At 35.9% G+C, this 21,762-nt stretch overlaps 1 protein-coding gene and 1 long non-coding RNA gene across 10 annotated transcripts in view; one reads left to right on the forward strand and one right to left on the reverse strand.

The window, feature by feature from the left end:
• SYT1 (synaptotagmin 1) overlaps window positions 1-21,762 on the reverse strand; it is a 1,216,262-nt gene that overhangs the window by 128,478 nt on the left and 1,066,022 nt on the right. For all 9 annotated transcript variants that reach the window (XM_061204233.1, XM_061204230.1, XM_061204232.1 and 6 more), the window contains 3 exons: window positions 17,331-17,453; window positions 13,631-13,798; window positions 9,636-9,803 (listed from right to left, as the gene is read on the reverse strand). In XM_061204233.1, coding sequence (XP_061060216.1) covers window positions 9,636-9,803; window positions 13,631-13,798; window positions 17,331-17,453 — 459 coding nt within the window. The remainder of the gene's footprint in view (window positions 1-9,635; window positions 9,804-13,630; window positions 13,799-17,330; window positions 17,454-21,762) is intronic.
• The window catches only part of LOC133100321 (uncharacterized), a 268,666-nt gene that overhangs the window by 85,820 nt on the left and 161,084 nt on the right, over window positions 1-21,762 (forward strand). The gene's annotated exons all lie outside the window — the stretch shown is intronic.

The following is a 21,762-nucleotide window of genomic DNA, read 5'->3' on the forward strand; positions in this document are numbered from 1 at the left end:
AAGCAACCCTAAAGCTTCCACCCTACGAGAGAGCAGACTAATAGAAAATGGCTTTGGAATCCGAGAAAGGATGTCTGAATCCTGAGTTCTCACTGGCTAGCCTGAGTTCTCACAGGCTAGTTCTCACTGGCCTGAGTCTGGGTTCTTCATCTATCCAAGGGGTCTCAGCATTGACCTTACGTCAAGAGGTGTGGTGGTGAAGAGCCGGATCTTGCAGACAAATGTTCTGATTTAAAGGGAGACTGGAATATTTCGAGGAAATATCCCTCAACTTTGGAAACAGTATTGGGAGAGGATTCCCAGCATACATCAGTTCTGTTTCAAATGGAGCCCCAGGTCAACCTAGAACATCATGCTTCCATGATGAGGGTTTCAGTGCCTGAAATAACATTTTTTTTTTTAAAACAGATTTATTGAGATATACTTCACATACTAGAAAATTCACCTTCTTGAAGGATACAATTCAGTGGATTTTAGTAGATTCAGAGTTGTGTTAACCATCACCACTATCTAATTTTAGAATATTTTCATCAGCCCACAAAGAAACTCATACCCACTAGCTGTCCTTCCTCATCCCTCCTCCTCTACTGCCCCCCACCCCACCCTGCAACTCCCAGCCTTGGGCAACCATTAATCTGCTTTCTGTCTGTGTGGATTTGGCTGTTCTGGTTTATCCACGTTGTAGCACGTATCAGTGCTACATTCTTTTTTATGGCTGAATAATATTCTATTGTATGACTATAGCATGTTTTGTCTAATTATTCATCAGTTGATGGAAATTTGAATTCTTTCCACTTTTTGGCCATTGTGAAAAATACTGCTACGAACATTCTTCTACAATTTTTTTGTGTGGAAATGTGTCTCCACTTTGGGGGGCGAGTATAAACCTAGGAGTAGAATTGCTAGGTCATATGAATCCTCTCTATTGAACATTTTGAGAAACTGTGAAACTGTTTTCCAAAGTGGCTGCACCCTTCAGAGCTGTGTGAGTGTTTCAATTTTGCCACATCTTCACCAATACTTGCTACTGACAGTCTGTTTGATTTAGTAGGGCCTGGACTTTGAATTCTTTTTTGTGGTGTCAGAGCATAGAGAAGTGCGTGGTCATTGGGGCCACATGGTGTTAGTGCCACCTTCCATTCGTGCGTGCTAAGCCTTACCCTGGATTGGCCTTGTGACCTCTTCTCCATGTCTTCACCCACAGTCTGTCTTCATCCACAGACTGTCTTTATCCACATTTTCTCACACATGGGGGCTAAACTCGGATATCCTGTCTTTCATCAGAACTGTATGCTAATGTCCTCTGAACCCTAAGGCTGTCTCAGTCTCCTCACAAAAGAAAGTATATAAGTCTAGTGGTCAGAGCAGTGCTTTTTCAGCGGCAAGGAAATAAAGGCTCTGATCAGTGTTTTCCCTAATAAGAAAACCTAGTATTTATTGAGAGTTTATTAGGTGCCAAGTATGGTTTAAGTGCTTTAAACGAATTATCTTTTAGAGTGTATCACAACTCATGGAGGTGGGTAATATTAATCCCATTTTACAGAAGGGTTAAGTAACAAGCCTAAGGACACCAATAGTAAGTGGAGTCATGGTTGGATACACATGGGTTGAGTCCAGGCCCAGAGCTTTTATCTACTTGTGGTACTGTCTCATCATTAAATTATAATTGACTACACTTAATGGGTCTGTTTATCTTCACCATTGTTTTTCTAGAAGCTAGTACAGCCCCTGGCTCACAAAAGAGGCCTAATAAATATATGTTGAATAAATGAAAGAATGAAGGAATAAAAGAAATTTGCAGTATTGAAGGCCTCTTGTTCACAATTGGAAAGAACCTTAGCCACGTAAAACAAGTAGGTTTGCATGTGTGTATGCGTGCTCCCTCTCTTTCATCCTTTAATTATTTAAGTTCTTGTTTATCAGCAAGTCCTCATTCTTCTCCCTTATTCTTTAGTACAAATAGTACAAATGAATTGCTGACATTTCATCTAATTGCAGGGTAACAGATTGTAATGGATTAAAGATTTCACAATACAAACATTTGGCCTGCTCAAAGCGAGGCAGGAGTAAAGCGGAAGGTGAAAACATTTTATTTGAAGAAGTCACAAACAAGATAATAAAAAAAATTGTTCCAAAGCATATGGTGAACCACCAGAAAAGATGACATTGTAAAAGATCCAAATGTGTGGAATTGGAGGACAGGACAGAACGAGACATTCTCCTGCATTGATGACATTGCTTCCCACTCAAAATCATCTTTGCTATTCCCATAATAAAACAACCAGATACAGGCGAGGTTGCGCTTGTCTATATCATTTTTCTCACTCTTCTTTTGTTTTCTATTTGTTCCTATTTCAACTCCCACTCCTCACTTTACGCTCCTCCAATCTATATTCATGAAATCCATGCTTCTAAACCTCTTTGCTTTATTTAAAATTTGACTGAAAACTCTCACTCTTTATTCTTTAAATAAAAAAGAAAACTAACACCTACACTCGTTTCTATTAAAACAGATTTCCTTGGCACTACATGTATCCAGAACTTATATCTCTTGATGATTTTTCCCATAGTGACCCATTTGAGAGATTATATAATGATGTTATTGCTCAAAACATTTTGGTCAGAGTCAGAATAGAAGTTTCTCAAGAATATCCACTTCATTACTTGATCATAATAACTAAAACTAGTTTACTCAGTTGGATCATCACCTTATAGGCCATACTTGGAAACAGCTTATGACCATTTCAATCAAACTTACCTTTTAAAGACAGGCCACAACTGAGGACAGAGAAGACTATTGTATACTGAGAAAGACTTTTGCAGAGAGGGGCTGGAATTCAAAATATGTACCATATAGGCAGTACAACTGGAATAACTGGGTATCCTTCAAAGATGACTTCCTTGAGGGTGGTATGACTCATGCATGTTCGTAAAAGAAAATTTTTATTTTATTTTAATTTGTCCAACCGATTCACTTGGAAATACTTATTTAAGCACTTTGGATGTTCCAGGCACAGTGCCAGGCACTGGGGATAAGAAGATAAACAAGATTGGCAATATCCTCGGACTCACTGAGTGTTAGTCAATTAAGTAGCAATATGGCGGAGTAGAGAGGGGAATGGGTTTGGGAGTCGGACCTAGGTCTAAATCTTTATTCTCGTGCTTATCTTCTGGGTGCACTGGGCCAATCGGGATTGGCCAATCCCAAACAGGGATATGAAGAATGACCCCATAGGACTGCACCAAGGATTACCTGAGATCATGTGAGAAAAGCACTTAGTAGAGTGCTTGGTATGGAGGTGGGGCTGGCTTTCATATTCCAGCTCTTGTCCTTGGGAAGAACAAGTTTTACAAGCTTTATTTAGTGTCCTGAGTTTAGGTTGATCAGTCTGACATTGTAAGGGACAAACTGTCACTAAACTACTTCATTCAGTCTTATTTCTCAGGATATCTGTTCAAGCTTTCACTCTACTTCTACCTGGGCCTGTCATTGGCGGTCTTAGCTCTGTCAGTTGGCTCTTGTTCACCTCTTAACTTTTGGAAGGCATTCTTAGTTCCCTTCTGCCTATTCAAATTCTACTCAGTTTTAAAGACTAGCTCGCTTTTTTCAACTCTTCCATGGACCCTCCTTGTCCATACCTTTTCTTTGCGCCTAAAACATACGGTACCCTGTAATATACTTCAGATTTGGCTCTTTATGAAACTGCTTTTGTTAATTTTCATTATGAAATTTTGCTACTATTATTGACCGTTTCCCATATGTGAATCTTAATCTTCCATTCTATGCACTTTACAGTGGTAATTTCACAGATATTCAATATATGTTTTGAATAAATGAATGGGAATTTATATTCTATTTAATGAATTTTTTTTATTGGAAAGCAAAATCCCTCTGCCTTCATTAAATTCATCAGCAATCATGAGTGAATAATAACATGTTTGTGTTAATGAGTACCTTTGAATTTTAGGGCTTTGTATCCTGGACAGGAATTCATGCTAAGTATTTATGAAATATTATGAAGAAGAAACAAAAATGCCATAGCTATTTACTGTTTTTTTTCTTTTGCTGTGTTACATTTGCAGTGTATTATAATATTTGAGAGGGAAAATATATATGTAGATTTTAATCAGTTGAATGTTGTCAAAGAAAATTGACCAAATGTTGAAATTCCAAAATAAACAAGCCAAAGCTGAGGAAAAACTAATTTGTATCAGTTTGGTTTTGCTCTTTTTTTTTTTTTTGCATTTAAGTTGAGTTTATAGCTACACTTGGAGGCTAAAGAGACTGAGAGAGACTGTTTAAAGAAGATGGTATGGTGAAGTAGAAAGAGTGGTGAAGTAGAAAGACCAGTGTTTGAATTTTAGCTCTGGTATTGGTTGTGTGAACTTGGACAGACTACTTAGACTTTCCTGGGCTTAGGTTTGTTTTTCCCCTCATTTTGTAAAACATTTAATATGCCACTTTTGAAGAATGTTGTGAAGTTTTTTTGTGGGCACACAGTAGATTCTCAGTAAATAGTAGCTTTTATTATTATTGGTGTTTATAACTTAAGTAGAGAAGTTAAGGTAAACTTTTAATAAGATGAATTTTGGAAACGAGGGAGCTGGGCTGGAAATCCAGGCCTCTGGGCGATGACAGCTGTGAAGGGGAGGGTAATGCAGTAGGTTAAGGTATGATAATGGGGGAACCATGGAAGGTCGTCAAAGGGCATTTTGAAAATGTCCAGGGTCTCTCCCTCCACTTAATTCTTCAGAGTCTAAATTTATTTTTTCTAGGGAATTTACAGTAAAAAAAAAAAAAAAAAGGGCCAACTAAAGAATGTCACTTGCTGTCTGGTTCTACAAGGATTGAGTCAGCTACTGGAGTTGCTGACCTTTAACATACCCTGAAAGGAGCTCAGGGTGGAGATCAGGAATGGGGCACTCTGTGCTCTGGGAAAACTGGCAGAACAAGGCTTTCAGATAGTTAGATATTTTCGGGAGAAAATCTTATGAACCCACATTTTCTTGCATCTTCCCATACTTTAAAGCACTAAAATCATTAACCGAGATATCTTTTCCTCATGGCTAGTAGCAACCCTCTATAGAGATGCGCGTTTGATTGCCAAACCCCTTTGCCAAGATCACATATATACTAACCTCCCCCCTTATGTCCTCCTGAGAGTTCCTTGGAGCTATCTGAGAGGCTGTCTCTGGGGCTATAGTCCTCAGTTAAGTCCCCAATAAAACTGAAGCTCACAATTCTCACGTTTTTATTTTAGCAGACAAATGATACCAAATTTTCATTTAGAATCTCAGTGAAGTGAGAATTTGTTTTCATCCATTTGTGCCTGAAAAGCCTTTTTAACTAGAAAGGCAATCAAATCACAGTCCTACACGCTAGAAGGATATTTCCAGTTATTTGTTCTTTCCTATGACGTTTTTAGAAACCACACCATGAAGCCGACAATACTTACTATGCATAGCAATACAGCTATAATTGGTGATTGAAATTCTGACCAAACTCAGATGCAAGTAAACCACAGCTATGGCCAAAGACATATGAAGAAATCAAATGCAACTCTACTTAGTTTAAAGGGAAACTATTACGTTGCACGTACCACAAAATGGACACATAGATACTCAGTACACTAAAATATATCATGGTCTTAATATAATATTGAATTGTTTTATATCTATTATATTATATATCTGACTAGCAACAAATATTCTAGATACAATAAACTTAGATTTTGTTCATATTCTTGGACTTCTCCTGGGAACTGATTCTTTCCCATTTCCCTCTGGGTAAATTTCCATGCTGCCAGCAGAGACTCAAATCAGAGCTTTAACTAAATCTTAACTTTAAATAAAAGTTAAATTAAGCTGAGCCACAAGCTCTCCGTGCATCATGGAAACAGGATAAAAAGGTTTATAGAGAGGAAAGAGATCCTGGATAAGCCTTTACCCCTCACCTCCCCCAAAAAAATTAGTGAGAGAAACTCATCATTTTCATGACCATCAACAAAAGCAACTAGAATGATTTTGCTAAGCATCTATACTGCCTCCCTTTGATATAAAAAGACCAAAAAGACAAAAGGGTACTAAATCACTTTCATTGTTTGGTGCTAAGATATTTTATTGACAGTTTTTCAGAATACTTTAGACTTCATTTGTAAAATAAGAACACAATTACTATAACATGAACTTTAAAATGGAAGTTTTGAAGCATCTCTCATGTATAATAAGCAACTCTGCCCCATTCATTAATTCAAAAATATTTTTTTACACCTACTGTGTGCTTGCCTCTGTGATTAAACTTGGTTTCACAGTTGGGAACAATAGATAACGCTGCCTACAGTCCAGTGGGGAAGACAGACAATGAACAAGTAAAAATAAGTATACCTTCCTGGAATGCTGTGGGTCAAAATGAGTGTCTTTGTTGCATTTCTCTAATGTGATAGTTTGTGAGTGACAAGGAAGATTCTTACTGGTTTCCATATTAAAGTTCCTGCACTTAACCTTTTATAAGGATTTCATTCAGGGCACTAATTTGTTGTGTGGAGATTCTTGGAGGGCATGAGCTGCCATCTGACTGCTAAGTATACTTAGAAACAGCATCAGTTCTTTCATGATCCTTGGACAAAAGAGATGCCATAAGGAATAATGACTTGAACGCATTCCAAAGGAATATCAAGTTACTTATCATAAGCTTAAAAAAACTTTGGATTTTTGATTGAATATGTATTCTCCAAATGCTTTTCTGTGAATTAAATGTTTTTCTAACTAAGCTTAAAAATGTGAAATTTTCTTGCAAAATTGATTTTCTATTAAGGCACTAAAGTAGTTTCTCTTCCCTTCTGCTTGGGCCCTAATTAAATTATGTCCCAACTTGTTTTAATTCAGCAATCAGGTTTTTTTCCATTTGTACTAGATTACAGAATCTCATTTAAAAATCACTCTTTAACGAATTCTACACAAAGCAGAGGTGATGGACATTTTCTAATGGAGACAAAATAGTACTGGTCAAGTTATAAGACAGACTCCTTAAAAAAAAAAGGGATCCAGTTGCATTCTGGTGGTATTTTATGCTGTTTTTAAGGATTAAAAAGTAGTAGTGGAAGGCATAGGGATGAAAAATTAGGAACAAATGCTAAAATAAAAAGGGTCTAAATGCTTTGAAGATGTACTTGATGCTGGGGTACAGGACTGATACAATTGCTGCAATGATCATAAATAAAATTCATTAAAAAAGGAAATGGAGTCATAGCTATTGATCATAACATTTGAAGTAATTAAGTGAAAATATTAAATGAATGGATTATTCCAAATGTCTGGAGGTTGGCTTCAGGTTTGACTTATGGATGACATAAATATTCTTGAATGATTAAAATGAAGAAAATCTTAAAAATTCACCAGGTAGCCTGAGGCTATACATGTTAGAAGCCTTTTGCGAATGGAAGAACTGTATATACTGATTATAAAGGATGATGTTTGAGGCCTTAACCTGAAAAGGGGGAAAATTAAGACAATGGTTTTATGAGTAACCATCTCTCGAAACTCAAAGGACTTCTGTTTTAAAGAGACAAAAGGAAGAGAAAGGTTTAGCTGTCAGATTCCATCTTCATCTGCTGGGAGGTGGAAGGAGAGTGGGTCATCAGTCATACAACATTAAAAAAAAAAAAAAAAAAGGCAAGTGAACCTAAACTACTAGTAAGGGGACTTGGATTGCGTTAGTCATAAAAACGTCGTCAAGTCAGAATGGAAACTTCAGCAGAGAGGTTTTCTCCAGGGGCTGAATCTAACAATGGGAGTTATGTGCTTGTTGAAGCTCTTCTGGCCTAATTTCTCTCTTCAACACCCCCTGTGTTTCAAACATGTGCTTAGTAACTTTTAGATAAGGCTCCTTTCCAGTTTCTCCCCAATTTCTTGCATATTTAATTGCTCACTAAGATAACACATAATCCTTTAACTTACATAATTGCTTCATCATCTTATGACTTTTATATTTTTTAACTTTCAACAACAAAGCCTACCCTATGCTATCAAAACCCTGGGGTTAGATCCTAGTGGGCTGTATTTAACCCGTTTAAATCCAAGTCTCTCCTTGAACAGACTATTAATGACTAGTGGTTCAGTTTCTAGATTCCAAATCTGTTTCTAGATTCCAAAGCTGAATTCCTTTTTCTCACTTTCTTTGGTATCTTTCACTCATTATGACATTAAAAACAAGATTTAACACTTTAGAGGAAAGCAAAACAAAAATCTTAAACAAAATTGCTCATTTTGTTTGACTAGCAACATTATGATTAAAGGATTAAATGTTTTTCACACAGATGTTGCATTTTAATATAGATATTGGTCTACTCATAGGGAAGAACTACTTTAAAAAGTTGTAAAACTTAAAAACTCCATATTATCCTTGGGTGGTTCTATCCACAGGGGCGGTAAATATATTTCAATATCCAAGAATCTAATTTTGACTAAACTTTTTCCTTTCAAAGAAAAAGCAGAGCTTAACTCAAATAATTTTGACTCTTTTTTTTTTTTTTTACAACCAAGTAATAATTTTAGAGCACTAATAAAATTCAATTTCAGTATAGTAATAAATAAACCTGTTCTAAAACCTCACTTAATAATAATAATGGTCACAGAAAACCTTAGGTTGAAAGGATTCCCAGGTGATGCTCTTGGCTGAGTTTCTCTGAAGGCTTGGGTTACTTTCTGATTTCCCTGGTGGCCCCAAAGTGTCACACACCTTACAGAATCCAAGGCGTCTAGTGATCCTAAATGACAAAGGCTGTTGGCAATCCCTTGGGTAATTATAAACCCATGTTAGGAACAAAAAAATGGCTGGAAAAGGAGTTGCTTTAGGAATTCAGAGAAGCTAAGAGTTGTTTGCTTTTCTGGTATTGGCCTGTTGAGACACTGGCTCAGAAAAGCACTAGTGTCAGGCTGGCATAGCATAATCAAATAGAATTGATTATTATGCAGTTTAAATGCACTAAGGATACTGAAATTCCCTTTTTTAAAATCACAGAAAAATCCTGGGCTAACCTATTAAAATGGGGCAAAACAATGTGAAGAATACTGTAAAAATGTGAGTCATTTAAAAAGTGGATTTAATATCTGCCTTTGTGAATTTTATTTGATGTTTTACCCATTGTGCTCTGATATCTTTAGGAGAAACAATGAACTGTCTGTAATATGCAGAAATAATCAAGGAAAAAGTGCCATTTCATTTCTATTTAATAGCTATATAATCTATGTGGAAAACATAAAATCTTTGTGGAAAAATACAAAGGATAAGATGACTTTTCACTGTCCTTTTAAAGAAGCAGATGTTTGTGTGTGTGTGTGTGTGTGTGTATGTAATATTTTCTAAGCTTTTAGAAATGGTGTGTGTCTTTCTGTCCCCCCAACCCCGGGGAATTATCGGTAGACCTGAACAAATCTTTGTTTTCTTTCAAATAAGACCCAGAAAATCAGTACACTTTTTTACGAGGTTATGCAATCCCCTGACCCTATTTTGCCAGCTGTCAGCAGCTGGAGGGCCACATCACTCACGTCACCCCAGCACCTCTCAATAGGTTAGTATGAGAGTAGCAACTGGCGAGTACAGCTTGTCATATTAGAAATGCTAATGTTTTTCTTACCTCTTCCTTCTCTGCACTTTGCAGATCACGCCACTCCTCAGTTACGTGACCGAAATCCACTGTATTCATGGGGACTTTAAATTCCCCAATGATGTCATGCTTGGAGAAACGATCAAAATCATAGACAGCCATCACCAGAGTTTTGCCACCCAATTCCGAATACGGCACCTAAATAAAAAGATGAGGACAAAATATCTGGTCACAAAAAATGCTTAAAAAATGCTTAAAACATGTTTATAGTCTTTAATTTTAATATTTATGATGGATAAACAGAACAGGGAGATACTTGTGCTTTTGGGTTTTTTTCCTCTTAAATTGAATCATTTAACTAACTGCTTGGGGCTTAAATTACTTGGGAGAAAATGAGGACTTACCATAGTGATTTATCACTTTATCCCGAAGTTCTAGAAGCTGTTAATATTATTAATAACAGCTCATACTATTAGTCATGCTAGAAACACTTCAAGATTAATATAAGAATAAACCAAGCCAATTGCACTTGACTATATAAATAAGTTTTTCTTGTAGAATATTTTGTTGTTATTTTTATGATAAGTTATACTGTCAGGGTGCAACTTACTCAGGGGTAGATAAGTTGTTTCAAAAGTTCTATTAACTCTTTCATTTAAAAAAAAATTTTTATTGGAGTATAGTTGATTTACAATGTTGTGTTAGTTTCAGGTGTACAGCAAAGTGAATAAGTTATACATATACATATGTCCACTCTTTATTTAAAATAAATTTATTTATTTTATTTTTGGCTGCGTTGGGTCCTCGTTGCTGCGCACGGGCTTTCTTTTAGTTGTGGTGAGCAGGGGCTACTCTTCGTTGCGGTGTGTGGGCTTCTCATTGCGGTGGCTTCTCTTGTTGCGGAGCACGGGCTCTAGGCGCGCGGGCTTCGGTAGTTGTGGCACACAGGCTCAGTAGTTGTGGCACACGGGCTTAGTTGCTCTGCTGCATGTGGGATCTTCCCGGACCAGGACTCGAACCCATGTCCCCTGCATTGGCAGGTGGATTCTTAACCACTGCGCCACCAGGAAAGCCCCGCACTCTGCTTTTAGATTCTTTTCCCATATAGGCCATTACAGAGTATTGAGGAGAGTTCCCGCTCTTTCAGGCTATTTGGATGTCATAGTTTAATGGAGCAGTGATATATGAACAGGCATGCTAGGAGTCTGCAAGGACTGGCATGAAATTCACAAGGTGCCTCACCTATTTCTTAAAATAATTTACTGATTGACAGGAGCTGACTAGAAAATTACTGTTTTGAATATCAGAGATGCACTATAATCTAGATCTTGAAGTTCATTCTTAGGTACGACACTGTTTAGGATGAACAGTGGCAAAAGGCCAAGAACTGATGAATTCTCCAGCTGTTCAAATATAACTGGGACAGATGCTATGGGTTGGGATATTTATTAGTGACATTTTTAATATTCAGAGAAAGCAGGGCAATCCAAGTAAGCTACACTTCAGTAACTGGGAAGAAATGCCTAATTAAGAAATTGTTTAGACTTGTATTGAAGGTTTGATCAGTTTTCAGACACTTGCTATTATTTTATCAGTGTAAATAGTTGTGTTATGCTCCAGCAAACATTTCTCAATTAACTCTGTATATTAAGAAGGAAAGGAGAAGGAAGAATATTTGACTGCAATATATACAAGAAATTTTGGTTTTTCCAAAGAGTTTTTATTTTATATCATTTGTCATCTATTTGGAATCGGATTAAAATACTATGATTAAAAACTAGGCACAACACATTTTCCACTTTAGAATGAAAAAATAAACCCTTCCAAAGAGCCAATTTTGAAAGGAAGAAATAAGGAATTTTACAGTAGGGATGAACTCTTAAAAGTTTCATCTTATTTCTGAAATCTCTCTAGATTTTTTGGTGATTGTACTGAAATGACATTAGTCAAAAACTTGAGCTTAAGGTCAGACAGGTCTGGGCCTGGGGTCCCCCTGTTTCCAGCTGATGGCCCTGGGACAAGTAAATAAACCTCAGCTTTTTCATCCATCAAAAAGTGATGATAACAGTGTCTATTTCACAGGGGCTGGTTGAGGCCAAATGAATACATGTAAAGCATTTAGCACAGTGCTGGTACACAGTAGGCACTTAATAAATATTTACTGTTTGAATGATGAGTAGCTCTTTCAAATGGTAGTTTGTTGTGGAGAAAAGAAGGAGCATTTCATTTGGGGCATGTCAAGTTCATGTTCAGTGGATATGAACTCAATTTTAAAGCCAATCCTCTTTAAACTGTTTTGTTTCCATTCCTGTATCATACAGCCTATTGGCATTTAAGATGCATAATCTACAAGGCCTACAAGGAAAAATTAACTAGTTCTCTAGAAACGGTGGTATATTTCTCAAATCTATCAAAATATATTGTACTTTGGATTGATTTATGTGATCAACACTCCTGAAGTAAAATGGAACCTATTAAATTTTATAGGCAATTTCAAAATCTCAATGATTATAATTCTTGAAGTTATAGACAGTACTAAAAATTATTAGCAATACACTTTTTTAAAAGAAATAACATATAGATAACTCAAACCAAAAACAAAGCCCCACAGTATTTCAGATAATTTAAGAATGTGCTGACTAAATTGTGGTTAGAAACTACTGACCTAAATTAAGATCAGTACATAGTCAAATAGAAGGATTGTAATTACCTTTTGCAATATTTTTTTGTTTTGTTTTCACTGTATGTCCTGTGGTATATTGACCCTAATGATTAGTTCTTCATAAGCTGGTTTTTACTGCTACTCTACATTAACTATCTGGGTTTAGAAAAGTATAGATTTTAAACAGAGTTGCTGACAGTACATGAGGGCTTTTTTTTTTTGTCTTAAAAACTCAGATTTTAGAGTGAATAGAAAGATACCGCTCTTTTACAAAATTGGAAACAAGGTTCCTGAGAATGACTCATGCCCTCAGTTTCATCCATTTATTTCATATCAGGATGTTTGCTAATGTCAGGTGCGTGCTATCGCTAAGGCTGACTGGTAGACAGGTGATTCTGAATCTGCCCCCTGGCATATTCACAGACATGTATTGTTTTAAGTAATGCATTTCACAAAATTTCACGTGTTTTTTTTTTTTTTTTTTTGTAAATTTATTTATTTATTTTTGGCTGAGTTGGGTCTTCGTTGCTATGCATGTAGGATCTTCCTGGACTAGGGCTTGAACCCATGTCCCCTGCATTAGCAGGCAGATTCTTCAACACTGCACCACCAGGGAAGTCCCTCACGTGTTAAACATATCTACCAAAAGACTGTTTTTATGCATGACTTCAGGATGAGAACTATATGCAGAGATGCCTGAGACCTGCCAAGCACCTTTTCCTGCTGGGTTATTATGTGGCCAGAATTCCTCTTTGTTACTGCTTTTTAATTGAGGTGTCTCAACAAGATGAAGAACACCAGGGAAGAGCCAAGAGTAAGGGGGAAAATGCTAGAGATGGAAAAAAATAATAGGTTCATATGCTTTTTATTGGTGGGTTAAGCAGAATGTTTTAGAATACTCAAATTGCCCCCATACACAAAAAATTTTGCAACGAGAGTAACACCTCATTGTACCATTTAAATAATGTTGCATAGCTTACTTTATTCTGTGGTCGTGATTTATTTTCAGGAACTTGGAAACCTGGAAAAAGTTTGCAATTTTTTTGGCTTTATTTTAGAGAGGGGGAAACGTTCAGGTCCACAGACACAGTTGAAGCTGAACTCGCTTTTTAGATACGAATGATATCCTAGTTCTATCCCAGTTCATATTTTTTTCTGAAATAGCTGAGCTGAATCCTATTTGGACCAAATTTTAATGCAATATAGAGTCCTCATAACATTGAAGATAAGAATCTTAAATATTCTGAATAGAATCATTTGTGAGTCTCTGAACAAGTGGTCTCTATATGTGTCAGGATGAGATCAGTCTGTTATCTAGAACAACAGAAGACAAGTTCATTAGTAAGTACAAAAAAAAAATTACCTTGAAAGTAAATTGCTCGTTGAAGACAGGATTAAGGGTCTTTCGGTGGACTTTTGTCTCAAATTTCTTCTTTTTATCTGGTAGCAGAAATACCTTCACATAGGGATCAGATGTGCCCCCCATGTCTAAGGCGGGCAGCTCAGCAGCCTGGATGATTCCTACCAGCAGCTGAAATGAGAGGCAGGATACAGCAAACACTGGCATTGGTGGACATGTTGGAAAAGATTGATGTGTTCACACTACTGCATATTGTGATTTTTTCCCTTTTGTTCTTTGCTTTTAATAAACTTTTATTCTCTTCTGAATCTGAACACAGAAGGCAAATGAAGTGAGCTACATAGACTTCAGAAACCCAATTATGACAGATGCAGGCTCTAGGAAGCCTGGTTTTAAACACAAAAGAGGCTTTTAAAAGGTTGCTGATTACAGTTAAATATGGAATTCATATTTGCAAAAGGGTTGCAATCAAATAACTTTCCAGTTGCTAAAAGCCCTTGTGCATTATTTTTCTTTCCAGGGCATGATTTGTAAGTGGAAAGAAATTGTTAAACAATCACAAGCTTGTAATTATAAAGTGGGAAATTCTTATTTTGAACCAAAGCCTCAGAGCAGCTAAATAGAAATTTTCTTAGAATTTGGTGGCTTTTTGAGATAAAAATAAGATTTTCAATTTCTATCGTATTTGACCTTTACTTGTGTGCTGGTTCCTTCTTGTTTTAACTTAGAGTAAAATGATTATTGGATATTAAATTCTGTGTTAAATATAGGACATGGGGTCAAAGAAATATAATTTTAGCTTCATATAAAGGAAGGGGAGATTACAGTTATTGTTTTTAATGCTAAGTGACTAAGTTTCTGATATTTTTCAAATACAGCAGAAATCTCTGCATTTCTTCACGTCTGGTTTTCTCAGTGATACATTCCTATCTCTTATTATGAATGCGGGTATTGGCTGGCACTGATAATGTTTTTGCAAAGGAAACAGAAGGTGTGAGCAGACTATTCTGATGCCCTGCCATCAGACATGCTGTGTCAACAGACTGGTTTAGATCCATACGGGAAACAAAAGCAGACTCCCTTATTGTTATTCAAGGTATGTACTCTTCAGAAAATGCAGTCACATCATAGCTGTTCACATCAGGGTCTGAAATTTTGAGTCTGTACCTTTTTCACCAATAGAGTGGAAAAGCAAGTCACCTCCTTGAAAAAGTCACATCCACTTTCTACAAAATGGACCCACCAGGTGCATAAGTGCACTTTGGCTAGTTGACTCAATTTTTGACCTAGACCAATACCCTTAAAGATTGTTGTTTCCATGTTAATGCTTCAATATCTTTGTGACTTCATCATACAACGGTAGCAATAAGAATGCTGGATTGTAGGTATACAAAACGTAGACAGATGGGCAAAGAATGGTTAAAATAGACATCAGCTTATAAAGACATGATTAGTAAAGCAAACAGTTTGTGTCTTGGTTTGCCAAGTTGATATTTGGAATTTGCCTTTGGATAGCAATGTGAATAAGCAAGATTATATTCTCTTCTCACTTTTTGTAATACTTTTTCTTTGGGGCAGGGAAAGCACTAGTGATATAGCCTAAACTCTTTCAAACTTGATCATCTGTACTTTAAAGATTTGGGGGTATCTTGTTGATAGAGGTGGAATTACTTCTCCCAACCCCCCTCTGATTTCTGCTTGAGAGATAAGTATCACATTTCTCTCCACCATGAAAGGTTCTTAGATGACTTTCAGGATTATCTTTTAGTTTTGGTAAGCAGGTGTGTATATTTGATTACAGCCTTATCTACGAAATTCCTCAGACTTTATCTTCCATGACTCATAGGAATCATTTTATAAATCAGATTAGCAGAGAACGTTTGGAAAAATAAATGCATACTATTAAAACAATTTATCAGGTAGAATACCCTAGATCCTCTGAATGAAATACCTTCTAAAATGGGTTTGCTAGAAAAGGAAGAATAAATGCATTCGAATTATATTTGAGTAAAAAAAATTCAGTGCTCTATTCTTAAAAGTACTACCTTATAAAGTGATACTTAGAGTACTCAAAGCCAACATAGAAGTTTCAAAATTATGACTAACCAAGATGAGATCCACTAGATTTCTACTGGAAAATATGAAAGTAGAATAAATTAGTAGAAAACTGTTGGCTACATATATAAAGGCAGGTTATATTTCTGGAAAAGATGTTTTGTGTTAAGATAATGTAAGTTGACCTTGACCTTCTCTAGAATATATAAATAATAGGCAGTTTTGCTCTCAGCCAATCCCTAATGATCAAATTTTGGTAGAAGCAATAAAAATGACCTCAAATGCCCTATTTAATTAACTAGAAATGGTATACCTATAATTCTGTATAAATCCATACCTATTAGCTTGTATCTGTAACCAACATGCAGTTTTCTGCAATGTATTATAAAATAATGAGCCAGGGCTATAATGAAGCTAATTAAATACAATTATTTATTATATGGTGGTACGTTTCAATATGTTCTTTTTGAGGAACCCTCTGGACACTTCAAAAAGTGAAGACATTATTTGAACAGTCAATTCCTAAATAAAGTCCAGAATTTCTGCCATTGTTGAGAGCTCACAGTATTACTGACTTTGGACGTAAGTCACCAAAGCTGAGTATTGGTGTTTGATTTATTTATTGTTTATTCCTCATCAAACTAGACATAATTAACACATGCTGCATTAGGTAGTAACTGTATTTACATCTATCAAGTTCTTCCCCACCCCGAAAGGTCAGTGAACTGATCAAACTGGAGAGATTTAAAGCTCTCCTAGTTGGAAAAGAACTGTGTCTTATAGATTTTTAAGAGCCTGATCTCTAACTCAGCTAATTCTTATCTAGCTTTTAAATTTCTTGAACAGTTCAGAAGGTAAAGAGACATCTTCATCAAAGTCATGGATCCTAGAAGGTCTTTTTAGGTAGAGATTTTTTTTTAACATTTATCTTTGAGCTACCATTATAACAGGCAGTTAATAAAAGCTAGCTAGTATTACCATTCATCTAGGTGGCACTTCACAGCTTTTAAAGCAGGAAGGACTGTTTCGATACAACCTTTAGTTCCTTGTCACTTTTCCGGAAGCAGGGCGGCATGCAAAGGCACTAGAAATCAAGTTGATGGTCTTTCTACTTTTCTAGAGCTGTTAACTCATTTGTGCTAGGAGGTTTAGCCAGTATCGTATTATATAAGGCATTCTTGCCATTGAAATTCATGGAAAGTCAATTTTTTAATCTTTGATTCCTCATCAAATGGTTAATTTTTGTTTGAAGACTTTGGCTTAATTGGTGGTCTAAGTCGAAGGTCCCTTGCCCTGTTTGGAGCTAAATCCATGAATTCCAAGGAAGATTGTTGTAGCTCAGCCTGAGGGATCTATGATTGGGAGCTCTCAGAATCAGACTGATGGCTTCAAGTTAATTTGTATTCCGCCTGCCTGCTGTAAGTGCCATAAGTAGATGTAATCGGCTGAACACTGTGGATTCTAATTCCCAGAAGTTAAATTAGCAAGTAGGGGACCGCCTGTACTTAGAAATTATTTCATCAATAGCTTTGATAATTGCATTTTCCCCTCGTAGCAAACCAAATGTTTTAAGAAGTATCTTGTTTCAATTTCTAGTTGGTAATTTCAGAAAACATAATGGAATTACAAGACACTTTCCCCCTCAGACCTGGTTATTCTGGAAATCATAATCCAGTGAATATTGAAGTTTTCCCAATTTCTCCTCTTCTTTGGGTTCTTCTTTTTCTTCCCCATCAGTCAATCCAGTTTCAGCATCATCATCCTTCAGGGCCTATGAGTAGGGAAATGGATTATATGTGAATTCAAATGAATTTTCATCAGAACTCAAATGACACTGGGCCTGTGGTTATACTTCCAAGCTGTTAGAAGCAAGCACTGAGATGCTGGAAATCTCCATTTGTCTGACACACATTCACATCTGCTTACATATTTTTTTAAAATTCCATTTGTGCACGGAATTTTTTCTCCCCAATCAGCAAGCAACATGGAAGCAATGGAAATAGCCCCTCAGAATATTGCAAGCAAAAAATGTAAAGTTGTTGCAAAGAAAACGTCAACTTTGTGTTATGTTTGGCTCTGATAAAATCGCTTCTTTCGGAGGTATGATAAACATGCTATTAACCAGGCCAGTTTTCACATTCATGTAGTTTAAAAGAGATCTTAAGCATCATGTAAAACACCCTTGTTACATGCAGTGGAGTAATTTATATGAAATGGGTGGCCTTTTCTTGCCTTGTTTCCTATGAAAAAGATAGTTGAGTGAGTGATTCTTAGAAAATTGTAATTTCCTGTGTTTTGCGTATACATTTGTAATGGTTATGGGAAAAGAGGAAAAAAAAACATGCCACCAGCAAATGCATGTTTAGAGAAAAATCTACCCCCAGTTCCAGTTTAAGTTTACTGTTTTACTTTCGTAACAGCTCCACAGAAAGCTAGGCTGAATTAAATTGACTTATGGGTCTGTTTGATACCAAAAGGTAAAAGGAGTTATGTTTGCAATTCTGTCAAACTGAAATTTGTATAAAAATTAATTTTGTGGTAACAAGCAAAAATCATGGCACAGAATTCTCAAAATTCAGTTTAAACCAATTGAATGTTCCTGATAACCTAAAACTAAAGTGTAATATAAATTGAAATACTAGAAAGCTCATAATTTCATAAAATTCATTCAAATGTTCCTCTTTATTAAAAATAAAAATATATAACGTATTTTCCCAATAAATGCAAAAAGTTTGCTCAAAAAAATCAAACGTTATAAAGATTATAAATATTAGAAGTTTTGTTTCTAGGGGGTGTGCATTCTTATTGCTTTAAAGAATTAGAAAAAAATTAGAAATCTATTAGTAGTTATTATTCAAAATGAAAAATGATAAAATGTTACGTTTTCCTGAACACTATTGAGGTTGAAAAATTTAAAAACCTTTATATGAACCATTTGTATTATTTCTTCTGGGGACTACCTGTGTAATAATCTTTTGTATAATATGTATATATAATACATCCTTTGCTAATTTTTCTATTGTGTTGTTTGCCTCTTAGTGATTTGTAGAGACTCTGTATTTTAGTGGTCTCAGTGTTTCTGTTGTTATATACCACAAATATTCTCTCCTAGGTTTTGGTTATGGCATTTTCATTGCCTTTGTTTGTGTGTGTGTGTGTTACTATAGAATCTCACAAAACTGAAGATAAGACATATGAGTGGTAGGCTTTGTATCTTTGACAAAGCAAAAGAATTTTCACTCCTGTCAGTGATCAAATTAACCCTGAGAAATCTTCTAGAACTCAAATGCACAGAAGTATAATCAGGCTTCAGAAAGGCTTCAGAGTCATTAGACTATAGCTCTACCATCCAACCTCCCACAACTCCCAGATTACATGGTTTTTCCCCTCTGCTCAGAGAAATCTCTTCTGTTCACTTATCCATTCATACAGAGACCCGCAGTGGTGCCTCAAAATGACACCCTCAGTCTCTGAACTGACAAGACTGCAATTTGGCTCTAGCCATCTAACTCTAATTTGATCCTAAAAAACAGACTTGGCATCATCTGACTAGAACTCATTAGGGTGGGAAGATGATAAACAGAGAGTTGAGCTGTAGTTGGAGATGCCTCCCATTTTGTTCTTCCTGAAAAATTTCAGGAGCCTACAATGACTTTGGAAAATTGAAAATTGCCATTATTACATCTGTGCAGAAACCTTTTCAAATCTGGTTAGCCATACACCATTTAATTAGGAAGTTTATACTTGGATGTTTCCTTGAATAGTAAAATGTTGCTTTACTGATAGCCACAGGCAGGAAAACAACTTAATTATTTAAAAATTAATATTAATCTTTTAACTTGGGGTGTCGCTAATAGAAAAATGATAGTAAAGTGACAGGAAAAGACTACTGAATTTAAGTGGAGGACTTGAGGCAGTGAACCCACATTGCCCTTTCAAAACCTCAGCTGTGCATCAGTCTTTAATACTGTCTGAAAAGATGTGTTGAGAAAATGGCAATGTAGGTAATTTGCCTCCTGTAACATTTTAATTTTTTTTTTAATAGCAAACTATTTAATGCACATTTTTGTCTGAAAAATCTTCACACCACTCCATCATAAAAATAAAAATTTTCATGGATTAAAATACTTTTTCAAAATCTCTTTCAGAACTGACAATTTACATATCATGTTTCAGCTCAGTGTCATTTGAAAGAGCTGAGCTATTAAATCGCCTTCTCTCTAAGTGGTTTTTGCCCTAATGAAAGGTGCATGACCATTTCTGCAATTATTCTGCATGGAATAGGGCTAAATTTTTGATAATTTCTCAGTGCCAGTTTTATCGGTGAAGTGATTAAGTCTATTCTTGTCCCAAAGGCCGAGCTTAAGCAAGACATTTTCTGTACCATTACATTAAATTCAGACCTATTAAATCAGCAGCTGTTATAATATCTCAAGAGCAGTAGTCTCCCCACCGCACGCACCAAGGAACAAAATGCAGAGGAAAACGCATGTAAGCCCAGCAGTTCTGAGAGTTTGATAAATTGTAGTGGAAAAAGCTGTGTTGGGAAAAAGACCTTGTTTTAAATTTCAAAAATTTAGTGCACATGTTTCTGGCTTGATTCAACATTCAAAAGGTGTTTAGTTGTACTTGGATAAACCATCAGAAGGTCCATTTGTTCATTCTATGTTAAATTGTTCAGGTTGGGAATCGATAAGGCATGCTAAAAAGGGAGCATATGACACGAAATTTTCTTTCTGTGCCCATCAATTAAAACTTGAGCTTTCTAATACTGTTCTATTTAATCAGTAATCTTAAAATGAGAACCCTTTATCTTAAAAAAAAAATCAATTTAGTTCAGCCTCTTGATGTGTGTCAGAATGGTACACCCTCAGCTGTGGAGCCCCGGCTGCCAGGCCACTAAATGTAGTTGAGCGTTGACTAGGGGTGTCTAATAGCAGAGGAAACCTACCGCAAGGGACAGTCCAGAACAGTCATGAGACATAACACAGATAAGGAGGACACAGAAGGAAGAAATAAAAATTTAAATATCCACACACATTAGTAAAAACCGTGGAGAAATGACCTTTTCAGACCTCTGACTTTGCAAGTTGATATTGCCCCTCCGTATTTTTAGTGCTTTTAAGTTTTAAGCCATTACAAAACTCTTAAATATGTATCCTTTGCTGTATACAAATATTATCTATCATTACCATTTTGTTGTTGCAGAATATTTAAAAATTCTTCCTTGGTTATAAAATCTTATCATAGAGACGTATAGTCATGAATATTGAAATTTGAATTTCTGTTAGTTCTTATATAGAGTGAAATGGTAAAACTTACTGATTTCTGTATTTACTATTTTTGAGATCTTGGTCATTTATCCATGTCATAACAGGGGTAATAAACACCGCTACTATTCTATAAATTAGCCTTACATCATACAGAACAAATTCCACAAAGAAAAATACAGATTTCTTGTGCTAGGAAGAAATGCTGTAGTAATCATTTAACATTATTTAGTGTTTTTAACTGTTAATTCTAGAATACATGAAAACCACATTTGAATTTTAATGTAGTTATGAAAATGATAGTATTATATTTCCAATGTTTCATAGACATAGCTGAAATTCACATACAAATTATTCAGTCCATCCATGTCCATCTAGAAGATTATTACTACTATTATTAATCTCCCAAATATGTTGTCTAAAGAAATCTGTATCATGTCCTGCTGGTTATGGAAAATGCTGAAATAAAACAAGACGTGATTTAAAGCTTCAGTTTTTATGTAACAAATTAACTGAAAAGAAAAATCCTTGTTAGACATCTGTGGTTGAACACTGGCACCTGGGCTTCTGTGGCTGTGATTAGAAACTTTGAGAAAGACATAACCCTTGATACTCTGAGCTCAGGATGAAGCTCTCTGAGAGTGAGTGCAGGCATAGCATTCATTCTATAGCTCTGAAACCAAGCAAAATTCAAGTGAAAAATGAGCCTATGTGAAATTGTTGTCAAGAGACATTACAGTGTCTTTGACAAAAGTGTTTAAAACTGAGGCTGGGGAGAGGGATTAGTGTCCTGAGTGTGTGGATAACTAC

The sequence above is a fragment of the Eubalaena glacialis genome, chromosome 11, assembly GCF_028564815.1.
Source record: "Eubalaena glacialis isolate mEubGla1 chromosome 11, mEubGla1.1.hap2.+ XY, whole genome shotgun sequence".
NCBI lineage: Eukaryota > Metazoa > Chordata > Mammalia > Artiodactyla > Balaenidae > Eubalaena > Eubalaena glacialis.